General features: G+C 39.1%; 1 protein-coding gene across 1 annotated transcript in view; it reads right to left on the reverse strand.

The window, feature by feature from the left end:
• grid1a (glutamate receptor, ionotropic, delta 1a) overlaps nucleotides 1–14,456 on the reverse strand; it is a 220,790-nt gene that overhangs the window by 27,455 nt on the left and 178,879 nt on the right. The window contains exons 6-8 of the mRNA XM_035663666.1: nucleotides 8,820–8,993; nucleotides 5,910–6,071; nucleotides 3,947–4,066 (exon numbers count right to left, since the gene is read on the reverse strand). Of these exons, the coding sequence (XP_035519559.1) occupies nucleotides 3,947–4,066; nucleotides 5,910–6,071; nucleotides 8,820–8,993 (456 nt within the window). The remainder of the gene's footprint in view (nucleotides 1–3,946; nucleotides 4,067–5,909; nucleotides 6,072–8,819; nucleotides 8,994–14,456) is intronic.

Genomic DNA, 14,456 nt, shown 5'->3' on the forward strand with positions numbered 1-14,456 from the left:
AACACACTAGAGAAAAACACTTGGGTAATTATCTAATGATAGCACAGATACAGCAAAATAATTTGTATAAATATACCAATACTATATTATAGTGTAAATTTGTAGAAAACAGTAATGATTATATTGTTTTCTTGATGACAGTTTGGCTTGTGATATATTAGAAATATGAATACATGTACTACCGTTATATGAAACACTGTTCTTCATCTTTCTGCAGGTGAAAATCTCAGCAGGCGGGGGAGGTTTCAAAACCCCTACTGGAGCCAGAACATTTCTAAAAGCTGGAAATCTCAGTTCCTGGCAAATTAATCATTGGATCAACAGCCCTATCAACCCCCTGCAGATCTATTGTTGGCGAGGGAGAAGCACCCTTCAGAGAGTATTCAATGCCATTTCTGCTTCATGAACCAGTGAGAAATAGGTTTGAGCATTAGGACGAATACATCAGCTATAAACGACTAGGGTTTGGTACATGCAACAAACTGACCTCCACTCCCACTGCCAAAAACATCAACTGGTACTGGTTGAAGGTGTGATGATGTCCAATAAGAGTCATCCAACATCATCCAACCTCCATGGCTGATTGCAACCAGTTGTGAGCACACCTGGCTCTGTTTGGGCACCAGAGGACAAAATAAGAGCTAGCTATGGTCAATACATTTGCCTAGTGTTGGGGTTATGGAGGGTGAGAATCAGCTCCAGTTAACTATACCTGGGCTAGCATTGGGCCAGTGTTAGCAATCAGATTTGGATTGATGTACTTTTGCTGATTCTGGTGTGTTATTCTTCAAATCTGGCTACTGTAGGTGCCACATTTAGACTGCTGATAACAAAGCATTTTTAGCTACCTGAGATAATGAAATGGAAGGATATATGTGATGAGCAGCAAAAATGGCAGACTCCTTTCAACTGAAAGCATTGAAACACACTGAGCTACCACAACGTAAAAGTTTCCTTTAACTTACCTGAGACTGTGTTTCACTTCTCTATTTCTAGGGCTAATTGTGACATGTCTCAGGCAAACATGCCATACTGTTTATTATTTGCAGCACAGGTTAGGCTCTTTAGCAATGTCATCATATAGCAAGTGAGTGGTAATATATACTGTTTTTATGAAATATAAAAATTGTACTTTGACACATTTTTTAACCACAAAATTAAATGAGGAGTATTTGGAGTTGCCCCTTTCAGTTAGGGTAATCTTTTTTTTGCTATAAAATAGTACAAATGATAAAAAAATGATAAAAATGATTTTGAATAATACAACAATGCCAGCGCTGTTACTGTGCACACATTTGAGAGATAACTACTGCATGATGCATGCAAGATGCTTGGCTAGAAGGAACAATTACATTCAAATGAACTGACTTTTCTCTATGAAGAGCTTCGTGTAAGCTGGAAGTCATTAGCAATATCTGCTTAGAGACGAGCTGACACATCAATAAGAGCAAACTGGGAAAGCAAAACAACAACAACAATAGCATCGATCACTCTGCAGCAGCACTGGATGGTGGAGAAAACTCACAGTAGCCATCCAGGAAATAGTATTTCAGTCTTCATTACAGTTTCTAACCAGAAAGACGCCTCATCTAAGAGCCATCAGCCTGGGGAGAAAATGGACTGAATGCAGATAAACGATGATGGAGGGGGAGGAAACCATGGCTGAGAAATGGGGAAAGGGTTAGGGAGGAATAGAGTGGAGAGGCTAGGATGGGGAGGATAGGAGATGAAATGGAAGGAAAAGATAGAAGAGGGACGAGAAGGGGACAAAATGAGGATTGCTCTAAGGGGTGGATGTGGGTCTGTGGGTGGATCTCACTGTTACACTCCACTTTAAAAAAAAAACACAGTGACATGGTATTACAGTACATTGCAGAGGAAATTGTGTGTGGTGTCTGTCATCAAAAGCCACGCCATGTTTTACACAACGCAGGATATGAAACATGCTGAATGTATATAGAAACATCCTATTATGGAAAAACAGAAAAGATGGTTTTCTCACAGTAAATGGTTCTGCCAAGTAGTGGGCAGACATACAGATAGACATGCCAGGTAATGAACAAGAGCACTGAATGCATTTGGCATCCTATTATCTGGCCTTGCTGTCCCCTTCTGCCTCTAATGATTTTGAGATACAAGCGCCCACATGTTAGTGTGCTCCCTGGCCTCTGTTGTCTATTCGCCTAGCTGCATGCTCTTAGTGTCTGAGATCCAGAACAGCATGTACAATACATGTTTGTGTGTGAATGTACTTAGGGTCTCTGCTGTTTGCGAGCATCACGCTGTGTCTAAATGTGTGACACTGCTGGTGGACATGAAAGTGTATGTATGTGCCTGTGTGTGCGCGTATACACATGGCACTGCATGTAGTGTGTCTCTTCCGAGCTAATGCTAATGGCCACATTATGATGAATTGGCTTCATGATTTCAGTTAGGCTGAGTGGTGATTAAATCTTCATTACCGCTTCTGGTCAGTCCTGCTCTACATAGATTGCCAAGAAACTCAATTCCTCTTCATTCTGCAAGAAGCCCCTGACTGAATCAGGACATCCACAGCGACAAACAAATTATAGCTAAGAGAAGAGTGCACAAATAATGCTCTCAATCTTTCACTTCAGCTCTGCAACCCTCAAAGATGAGACACGTTTCTCATTAAAGACTTCACGCTCAGCTCATAGCATCCATGTTATTTTTTAACACATGTAAAATGTCTTTGCTCAACACATAACCGCAGGTCAAACATACTGTGACTACTAGTCAAAGGCAAAGTGGTATGTTTTGTTTGTGAGTACAGTTATTAGCAAGAAGCACACACTTTGTTTATTTTAACTCTCAGGTCATGAAACAAACAAGCCAGTATGCAGTTGGTGTAGTGAAATGGAAGATCATAGCAGATTGATCTGATTAATTCAGGAGCTCCAGTAGAGGGCACCCTCAAACCTGACACCTCACTGCCCTGTGACCGTGGTTCTCAGGGATCAGAGTACAGCTGATTTTCAACTCTACCAATAAGTTAATTGCATTCATCTGACATCCAAGAAAGAAAAAAACCTGGATCCAACCCAGCGTGGTTTTGGATCCTGAAGGTTAAGATGGAGAACCAGTTGTCTATGAAAAAATAGCACATTCAAAACAATAGATAGTTGGAAGCCTTTCTATACAGTATTTGTTCTTATTAGGCACTCCAATCAACCCACAGAATTTCTAGTAAAATTGACACTTAATTCTGATCCTCAAGGAAAAGTGTCCTGCAGGTTTTTCTACCTCCCTGGTAGTAAATCAGCCACACTTGGTATGTACTGGATAATTAACTATGAGAGTATAACTAAAACCTGCAGGAAACCAGTTCTTGAGGACTGAAATTGAGTGCCTTAACTTAAGAGGTTGTAGGGGACCTTGAGAAAATGAGATATAGTTTAATTTCACTTTTATTTCTCTCCTCACACAGTAAGTGGTCACACTGAGACCATGTCTAAGAGAAAAGCTATTTTCATCAGTGATTTAACTGTACCTGCTGTTTTCTCAACACCTACAGAAAGGATAGTTATGTAAGTCTGCAAAATCATATCTACCAACTAAATCTAAAATAAAGTTCTATGTAACTCTGATCGATTGGTCTGTGGTCTAAAGCGTACAGTATATAACTCGGACATGGCACAGTTGCTTAACTATGTGAAATAAGGAAAGGTAGGACACCCTGCTGCGGCATGTATAATGCTTACAAAAGGCAAAGCTACATGGTTATTTTTGACATACTGAAATAAGAGAAAAAATTGTCCAGTTGTACTGAATCTTTGAGCTACTGTAGACTAAGGTAAATCATAATTTTCATAGTAATCTACTTTAAATTTGATGTAAAACATAAAAATATAGACACTTAGTAAGTGTCCCTTTAGCAGTCTATCACAGAGGAGTAGACAATTTATATCAAATATTCTAGACTGACCCGTTTGACATCTTTTCCAAATGTCTCACTGTAGCTGGTTCCAAGAATCTCAAATTGCACATGGGAATTAGAGCCTTCAGCACGGAAGTCCATCAATCCTGTGAGGCCACTGATCCGTCCCTGTAGCAACAACAAGAAGAAAATGCTTACTGGGTGAGATGCCACAACACAGGAGAGGTAGTAGTATTGATGGTGAATGTTTTCTTTTATTTCTGTCGGTTCTGTAGGTTGTCTGCAAAAGAAAATAACCTACAAGCATTAATTAGTACATAGAACTCTTTTTCACATCATACTTTTCATCACAGTTTAGTAAAATGAGATGTTTGCATAGATTTAATTTACTTTCCCCTAATAATATAATATGTATCAAAACATACCATACATGAAAAATTTGAGCTAATAAAGCTGAGCTGCACCCTTAGTAGCATTTTACCTAATTGTGACATTTTACAGTCATCAAGGGGAAGTTTTCACTGTTGTTGGCCATTAACTGCACCATATCATTTATGCAAATTATCCCTTTAATCATACACTTAAACTATGTGTCATTCAATCAGCCTTTTAGGTACCAGTATAAGGTTATCAAAGGAATTTAGATCATTTCAGAAAATTGTGTTTTGTTGGTGAGGTAAAATCACCTTCTATGAAACATTCTGGTACAGTTTTAAAATAATCCCAAACTGTAACATGAATCAAATCAATTTAAGTTAGTTTACAGTTTAGTTCGAATGACACCAACACAACAATATGATTAGAATGCCCCCTTCTTTGTTGTTCTTCATGCCCCGCTTGGTCATCTAATGTCACACTTGAGATTAAACCAGCGTGACTTTTCTGCAACAATGAAAAATTCCATTATCAGATTGAAATGGATCAAATCAAGCCACTTTGTAAGATGTGCAGCCTTATTATCTCTGCCACACGTAAGCTTGGAGGGGGATCATGCGTTTTTCACACACTACTGGACCCGTCATCCTTGACAGTATGAACAGCACAAATCACATGGAATCTGATCTTTTCAAATGAAAAAAGTGGCCCAAATCAGATCCTTGTTTTCACTACATGGTACCACTCCACTGTAATCTACTTCTGGTTCCTCTACTTCGTTCCCCACTGTAGATGGTACTTTGGACAGTACCCCATCAACACAGGCAGAGCTGATCGACATAGCGAAGCAGTTGGGAAACAACAGGGAGCTTTACTATGGTCTTGAGAAGCTGCAGCCTTTATTCACTGACAAACTGTAATCTACACTGTATATTTACTGCCAGATTGACAACTGCTCTCTTTTACTCTGTACCGCTCAGATGTACTACTGTCACTCCCTATTGCTCACCCACATATCAACTACACGCACAAAGAGGAGCTTCTACTCTTATAACAAAGGATAGGATGGCTTTCTTGATACGTCTGCACTTTGACAATTGACCACAGCTGGGTTTTGTGGGCTGCCATTTTGAGTGAATAAAAAATGGTGGTTGTTATTGATGGTATGTGGGGTTTGTGCAGGATGTCTCATGTTTCAGGATCAATCAGTTGTCTGCTTTCACCTTTTAGTATCAGCTTAGCTCGCTTAGAACCTTGTCCAAGGTAGTACCAGGTACAATCCATAATGGAAAACCAAAAAAGAGCAAGTAGAGTTGAGTCAAGTTGAGCTGTACTATGCGGTGGAAAAGCGGCTTAAAAGAACTGAGAGGGTTATACAAGCATAAAGAGATCAAAGCCCAGAATCTGCCGCAAATCCATCCTGAAGCCCAACCTGGAGATTTTTTTTTAATAATCAATTTCCTTGAGGCTACTTTAAAAAGAATTGAATTTGAATCTGATAGGAGTCTCTAGCAGGCATCATACTGGTCATATCATACTACACCCATGATAGAATTTTGCAAAGAATTCAAAATAGAAAAATGCAAAGCAACAGCTATGTTCAGCAAGAAATAAAGGTAACTTTAAGCTCATATACCTTTTGAATGGTGTCCAGCATAGACCACCCTCCATTCCATGGCTTGGTGGACTTCCTCATGCAGTTAAGGCTGGCCATACTGTGCCACTTCCTGTCCTCCAGTTTCCTGTAGAAGGCGTTGGCCAGCATCAGAACACTATCATACAGGTAGAGGTTGGAGACCTGTTGCGGGTAAAAACAAGCTATTTCAATAAATCCATTCTAGGATTTTGTTGTTATTGTTTGTGCTATGCAACACAATGCAAACTCTGGATACAACAAATAGTTAGTTAGTTAGTTTTTATGGCTACACAGCCCCATAGTGAACCCTTGTGAATGAAGCATTTACACAAAAGCACTTGTCTTTCTGTCTAGACTTGTGAAGTTAGATGGTGAAAAAACATTCTCAGTGGCAAATAAAAGCTTGTCTCCTTGCTTGAAGAAGGGAATGGGAAGCATGGGGACAACTGGTGAGCAGTTTCTTTCTTTTTTGACAATGGAAATCGGAATGGATACTTTTTGGTGTGGAGATGAAGACCCAGCGGCAACCTTGCTCCGACTGTTCACATGTTCACACTTGCAAGAAACTTTCTGGTGAAGCACTGAGGTTGACCACCTGCATCAAGTGAAATGATACGTACAGTAAAACCCTTACAAAAGCTAAGAGTAATGATCGAGTACAGTGGTGTGATCTCAAATTGCGAAAGAGAGGCAAACAAAAATAAATATTGGTTCATTTATTTCATTTCATTTCAGAGCCGCAATCTGTCAAACTGTCTCCCTCCAACTGCAGTGCACCCTGTCAGGAATCATGTCTACTGCCTCCTGTCTTGGTGTGACAGTGGATTTGATAAGTCCTCTGGGTCAAATAAAGTCAAGTCAAATCCTCCCCCAGCAGAAGATCCATGGAGGCAATACTAGCTGCCACTCCAGGCATTCAGCTCGTGACACCTTTAGACTTCAGCCTCTCAGTGGTAAGACATCATCCAAGTCAAGTTCACTTACCTCAAGGTCACTCAGTCAGAAGCTGAGTAGCTCTGGATATCTGAGGTCACACAACAGCTGATGGGTTGTGAAAGGGATTAGTACAGGAAAGCACTTGTATCTCCCCTTCAGTGTTTAACTATTCTGATGAATGCTTAAACTGCCATTACCCGATATTTAACCCTCTTTCATGTGAATTATTGAGAACTGTGGGTGCACACACCACATGGTTTTGCCATCTGTCCGGAGTATGGATGAAAAGGAAAATGAACATTTCAATAGAGCTACAGGGAACACAGCCATTGCACTCCAGATGGATTGAGCAAAAGAAAAGTCTTAGAGGAGTAAGGAGGCAATCTTAAAAAAAAAGTGGCAGGGTGAGCAAGGTTAGTATGAAGACCCAAAGAAGATTGTGTTGCATGGATAACAAACTGGGATGGTGCTGAAGGGCATATCTTCATTTAATGCCCCCCATTGTCATGCTGAATTTACCTAGGGTTGGGTTCCTGGTTGACCTAAATCCTAAATGCAATGGAAGCCTTTGTTAAGCTCCTGATATCTCAGTAGTTTATTGACAAATGATATACTGTTTTTAGCGTTTGTACAAGTTGGGTATGTAAAAAGTTTTAATTAATTGTGCACATTAATGAAATTTGCTTTAAAACAATATTTTACTCTGTCCTGCAAGTTACTCCCTCGTCACATTGAGCTCAAGTCATTTATATTCATGGTCATTCATGTCCCTCATAATTACCTTATCTAGGGAGCTTAATCTATATTCAGTTGCATACATAATCAGTTAATATTTGTCTTCATGTGGCACTTGGCAGATGCTAATCTATGCTGTCCTACACCATAGCTGCATGCATATGCTGTAGAAGTCATTACCTAAAATGTGAAAAATGTGTGATCAAGCAAGAAAAAAAAAAAAAAACACACTTGTTTTATGGTTCTTTTACTACAGCTGATTACAAATGACCCTCCTGTTTGCTGCTGGAAAAGGGGATGACAATTGTGGTTTGTTCCTAAAACACAAAGTTGCTGTCCTATAAATACTCGCAGCAAACAGAATAAAAGACAAGAAAGAAACAACACAACCTTGCCACTCATCAAATACTCAGTACAGCCTCATCCATCTTATGATTTCACCATACTCAAAGCTCAGATTCTCCTCTGAAAGTAGCTTATGTTGGTGAAGCTGTGACTGTTTGGACCAAAGTGGTCCAAAGCATTTGCATGGACAGTTGAGACTTTGGAGTGGTTTGAGAATTTTCTTTGATGTTTTGATACTTTTTGGTGATTTGAAAAATAGTCACCACTGGAATCCATTGTGACTGACAGACCACAGCCACTGTTTTCTGTGAATGAGAGGAAGCTTCCAACCTTTTAAAGCCATGTTTCAAGCCCACAGTGGGTGAACCATTTGAATCTTAAAAGCAGGAATTTGAAATTAAATCCTTTCAAACAGTTGAAACAAAACATATCAGGTTTTTTTGTGTGTATAAACTAATAGTTATTATGTCTTTCATGTTTTTTTTTGTTCAGTACATGATTTAAGGACTATGCTTTTTAGTAAAATGTTCTTCATTTCTAATGAATTCACCTGGTATGATGAATATAAAAAACTGTTGGTTTGTTTTTTTTGTTGCAGATTTAATTTGTAAAACCTTGGAGGAAAAACAAACACATTCTTTAAAATGTAATGTGGGATATGTAAGAACTTATTTTCCTATCTTTGATGATTTAAAGGATTGTGGGAGGCATTTTTCATGTTTATTTTTCATGTATCCATTAATTGCCTACCACCAGGAATATTTTAGTGCATATATATAGAGATATACAGTCCATAACAAATTATTCTTAATATTCTCTCTTAATAAAATTATATAAAAAAAGAGGTCAACATTTAAAGAGCTTCAACAGAAAATCTTTAAGCGTTTTTTGTACCTCCAGGGACTGCAGATAGCCTTCCTGCGGGTCACAGAGCAGGGAGGAGATACGATGATTGTTCCTCATACAGCGAACGTTGGTGTCTCTCCACAATGGGAAGATTTGACGTATGATGGTCATCCGCCCCAGAGAACTGTGAACCAGCTCCATGATGTCTGCATCACTCACCTCCTGAAGATGAAGACAACAGGAAGGGTTTAGTATAGTCCATTTATTATAAGTGTAAAGAATAGTGCCAGTTTATTAATTTGTTTTTGAAAATCAGTGGAAATTTGAATAAGAAATAAAACCTTGGAGGGGTTTGCGTTGGCTGTGCCTGCTTCTTAAGCAATTAAAATATCAGATGACACGTTGGGGGGGTTACAGAGTAATTAGATACAAGACAAAGGGAGGTGAAGTGACGATACAAGTAAAATGGGGACAGCTGATAAGAAGCTAGTTTAAAATATCAACTTGTGTGCTAAACTTGATTTTGAGCAGTTTATTTTTGTGTTGCTGTTTGTAAAACATAAACCCTGTGTACATTAACATTGATTAACCAAAATTCACAGCTCATTTCTGTCTGGACGTTGGTTTATTCAATACCTTGAATCAGCCTTGAGTCTATGTTTTTAAGCCAAAAGACACAGAAAGAGACATTTTAACCAACTGTTATTTTTCACATGTCGTATTTCATCACCTAGGAAACCCGCTTATTTTGTTATTCACATTAGATTGACAAATCAATGGACATTTCAAGTATATCCTTCACAATAATAGTGCAGGTGACCCTTGGCCCTCTTTTGTGGGGGGATGCAAGTGTGGAGGGTCAGATCAATATTCATGAGACATTGAGCTGCCTGCTGGTCTCCAGAGCTGGACAGTGGTCAATGCTGAGGCAGACAGTGAGTCTCTTGGGAAACGCAGGGTTCATACACTATCTGACAATAAAGCTATGAGGTTACGGTCATGGGTCAGACCTTAAGCAGCTCTGGGTTGGTATAATCCTTCACCGCACATGCCTGAATCCGTGCTCCCTCTCTGTTTTCCTAATCACACATTTTGATCTCTCCCTTTTGCATCGACCTCTCTATTGTTACTGCTGTTCCTCTGTCCTCCCTCACTGTTACTTTCTCCTGGCTTCTGTCTTTGTATCGTGTCTTTCTCCTTTCCTCCAACTGTGGATTTCAATCCCTTATTGTCTTTCTTTTTAGATATACCTTATTTCAGTTCACCGTCAATCTTACTTTTTCCCAAAACAGGCTTTCCCTTCCTTTTCTTTTTCTACCTATTTTCAATGCAAAACACTTAATGATCTAAAGAAAGTGAATTGATAATATGGATTCTGGATGGATTCTGGATGGATTCTGGATGGATTCTGTCTCTCACAGCCAGTATTCCCAGAACTTTTATCTGTGTACAGCATGAGTAAAACACTCCTCAGGTGACTTTACCTCAACTAGTTTTATCTTATGACTCCTTTTCTGACTCTACGCAGTCAGTCAGGTGAAAGGTATGAATATTCATGAGTTGCCATGACACATTAATCAGATGAATTATGCGGCATGGTTCACAGAGCCGAACCCTCACGTCCAAGCTAATAACTTCCAGTGCCACCCTTTCCAAGTGTTCTGTCACAATCACGGGTGACATATTTGTCATAACCTGACCCAGCGAATGCACTGACCGATGGGACATGGCTGACAAAATGCGTGCCTCTTAACCTCCTGTTTAAGGAGAAGGTACAGACCATTAAGTCAGTATTTGGACACCCCTATGATATATTTCACTTGTACAGTATGCACACAAAAATGACCCATAGTGCATAAAGAATAAAAAAGGTCATCTCATGGATTTTAGAAGTAACACTTATTCTTGTCTCTCCACAAGCATGTAACATCATACACTTTTAAACTCTACAGTTATCACACAATCAGTTCAGGTGCTCCTTGGAGACAACCCACTCAAATTTCTGAAAAAGTGAATACAGCACAGCCATGTTTCAATGACAGCCGACGACCAAAATACATTAATCAAATCAAGTTCAAACAGATAGGCTAAATTATCCTCTTTGCGCTGCTCAGTCAATGTTATTAATCTTTCACTAGAAATAAATAAATAATTTTCCGGTAATCATGACAGCGATTTAATTAGAAGTTTAGGTGCTTTTTGAAGCTGTAGGCAACTAAATTGAGAAGTACTGTAATGGAAGTAAGAGAGGAAGAACAAAGCACAGTGCGTATGACATTCATTTGAGTTGTTCTTGCCTATAAACCACATACATGTCTTTTGTTATGTGCTTTCAGTTGGAAAAAAAGCTAATTAGTTAGGCAGACAATAACATCAAGATTATTTTATTATTCAGTTAATAGAGCTGGATAATTGGTGTCCTATTGTCCTTTTGAAATGGAAAAAAAAACTAATTCAAACATCAAATAACACAAGGCATAAGCAGTTGCAGATTTGTGAGACTCTGACCTATATTATCTGAGTTGTAATTTTCAATATATCAACGCTTATAATAAATTGAAGCTTTCCTCTTACACAGCTCACAATAGAAGTGATAACTTTCTGTAGATTATGCTAAATTGAAGGGTCTGGCAATTAAAACCAGTGCCATGTCCTATTCAGGTAGTGCTGTTGTGTTAAATATTGTTCATTAACTGAATCCAGAATAAAATAAATGGCACTTTTTGGAAAAGAGAGTAGTGATATATTTTCTTGTGAGTAAGCAAAAAAAAACGACACATCATTCATGTGAAAAATCTGCAATATACAAGTGTTAAATCAGACTACATACACATATACATATTATGAAAAACACTATTATACACTATAGGGATAATCACATGGGTGACACTTCTTTGTGCTCCAGGTTACTGGGAAATTGCACAGACCTGCATTAGCAGTAGCTCAGGCCCTTTCTTTGATGATCATTTAATCCTCAAATTGGCATGTTATGCTAATGATGATTTAGCTATGGTTTTGGTATGGTATTGGGCTTTATTAGTAATGCTCTTAAGCATTGCCAGTAAAAAGTGATTAGTAAAGTAAACTCATGACAGTTGATTTTATGGCACTATGTCACTTCACTAGAATAATTTCCCTGGTTATTTCTTATTATAAAATATCCATTGATGGGTGCATCACTGTGAACTATGGCACTCCATAGGTTTATGGCCACTAGTACAACCTGGCCTCATCGATTTTCTTGCAGTTTTGGTGAGCAGATGTGGATGTAAAGAGGCTGAATAGGGATGAACACATTTCAGTCCGTCCATTTGCAATGATGTGACATTATTTTGTGAATATATAAGCAACAACTACAGTAGCACGTTACAATTCCAACTGTCTGTATAATTTATCAATTCATTAAAGCTACGTTCAGTAAATCACATTTACTTATATATTCATGACTCTAATACTAAGCAATAGTCTGACCGCTCACAGTTCATGTTTGCCTGAAGAGGAGGGATTTAAATGAAACTGAAACAAAGGAAGGACCATTTGCAATAACATGTGGTTCGAGCAGGCGGAAAACGCAACGTAATTTCATGCCAAATTGCACCGAACCGTCCGATCAACACACCTTAGCTACGCCACTCTAGCCACGTCTGTGCAAGCCAGTTTGTTTTGAGGCAGAAATTCACCAATCCAGCTGAATAATAATAACATTATTAAATTAACGAATGCTTTTCATTTTGGTGTTGATTTTATTGCTATGGAACTCACATTTAAGGCTGGAGGTGCAGTGGGAGTTATGTAATGTAATGCTGTGTTTAATTTGCCCACTTAATAAGCCCGATGATATAAATTGACTGTAACTGTAACATTCAGATAAGGAGGTTAGTGACTGGATGTCTCCTGTGGTCACCATTGTGGGTTAGTACATCAGTTTCAGACATTTAATTTGGATTTCTGCATGGACGCTCATTGTGGTATAAAGGATCATATCAGCAAAAACCCAGTTTTTTGATAAATGCTACTTTGAGCTACTTTGAATAAGCAGTGAGATAATTGAAAAATGTTATATTTCTTTATCTTGTAAGAGGCCTCGTCAGTAATCCACCTTCTTGTCCCACAATCTGGTTCGGCAGAGATTGCATCAGTAGAAAAGGGTTTCCATCTCAGTTGCTTGATGGGCAGTTACCCAAGACATCAGTCATATCATGACTGTCCTCCTCGACTCTGTCTGTCACAGCAGGCACAGCCACCTAATCCATCAAACATTCTGAGGTGTCACCGTCCCGCCTTTGAAGGGAAAAAAAACAACAACAAATCCTCCCAGAATGTGCAATCCATCTGAGTCCACTAGACAGTGTCAGGTGCAGACAACCTTCTGTGTACTAGCAGATGCAGCCCCGTGGTTTAGTGGGTGGTTTAGGGAGACGCACGCCTGCCTGTCATCCCAGTGCCCTCCTGCTCAAATCAAGTCCTGCAGCACTTCTTACACTCCAATTTTAAAGATTTTCTCTTTTTTTCCTAAAGATTATGCTGGACCCTGAGTCCTTGTGAACTGTGCCACTCAAACCCACTCCTTTGGTTTTAAAATGCATTAGTGTCAGTCTCAAACTAAAAATGTTTGCAACTGAAGAAAAGTTTGTTGAGAGAACTGTTTTTTTTTCATTAAAAGCAGCACTCCACTTCTAATGTCTTCCAGGGCTCTGGACGGAATGTTTTCAAATCAAGGAAGTTCTATAGAAAAACCCTATGGGTTGCATTATGCGGGAAAAGTTTGTGTCTCTTGCAAGTCTCCTTACTTTATGCAAGTGCCATACTAAATTGCTGGAGTTCATCCATGTGTGATCGAAAGCCTTTAACCTATTACTATAACTGCATTTATTTTTCGAAATCTTTATACTGTAATGCAAGTGGAATGCTTATGACACCCCTGAATGAATAAAAAAAAAAACTTACTTATCCGGACATAGCATGTATACTCTGTTCTTATTTGTTTATCTGTTAGTCTGTTACACCTCATATTTTTTCGACTTGTGATCATAGTCACTCATCATCATTTTCGCTCTCCATCAATCTCACTCTGTGCTCTTATCGCATTTGTGGCTTGACAGCTACATTCATTGTGCCACACGTTGCCCGCTGGAGGCTGAGTAGCATAACCACTTGTCGTGAGACCTGAATGAAATGCGAGACCTCTCTTTGTCTGTGTGGGGTGTAAAGGCTGGCAGAAGCCTGGGGAGCACAAGAGCTCAAGATCACCTGGTTAAAATGAATATTACAACTCAGTCCTGACAAGGCAGTTGAATAGGAGCAACTGTCTGCAGGGACTGTTATTGTTATTTCCCTGCAGGATTTTGTGATACAGCCGGACTGCATCTGGTCAGGCTAACAGGATTTCCATTAATGCAGGCAACAGTTTCTAGTATATTATACCTGTAGGGCTGCCAGTACAGAATTCATCAGCATCCGCTATGAAAGGAGAGCGATTCATAGTTGTTTGTGTTTATAAAATAACCTATAAAAGATAATAAAATAGAAGAATAATAAAACTCTGAGAATCTTAATCACTGTGTTTGTCTGCCTTCTCACGTGTTCAGATGAATTAAAAAACCTTGTGCACAATCTTTGTGCCATCAGCCATGTTAGAATCTCTCAGAAATCAGATCGCAGGGTGTGATGGCCCAAGCCACACAG

The sequence above is a fragment of the Morone saxatilis genome, unplaced genomic scaffold, assembly GCF_004916995.1.
Source record: "Morone saxatilis isolate NCDOM2014 unplaced genomic scaffold, NCSU_SB_2.0 Contig19, whole genome shotgun sequence".
Taxonomy (NCBI): Eukaryota; Metazoa; Chordata; class Actinopteri; family Moronidae; genus Morone; species Morone saxatilis.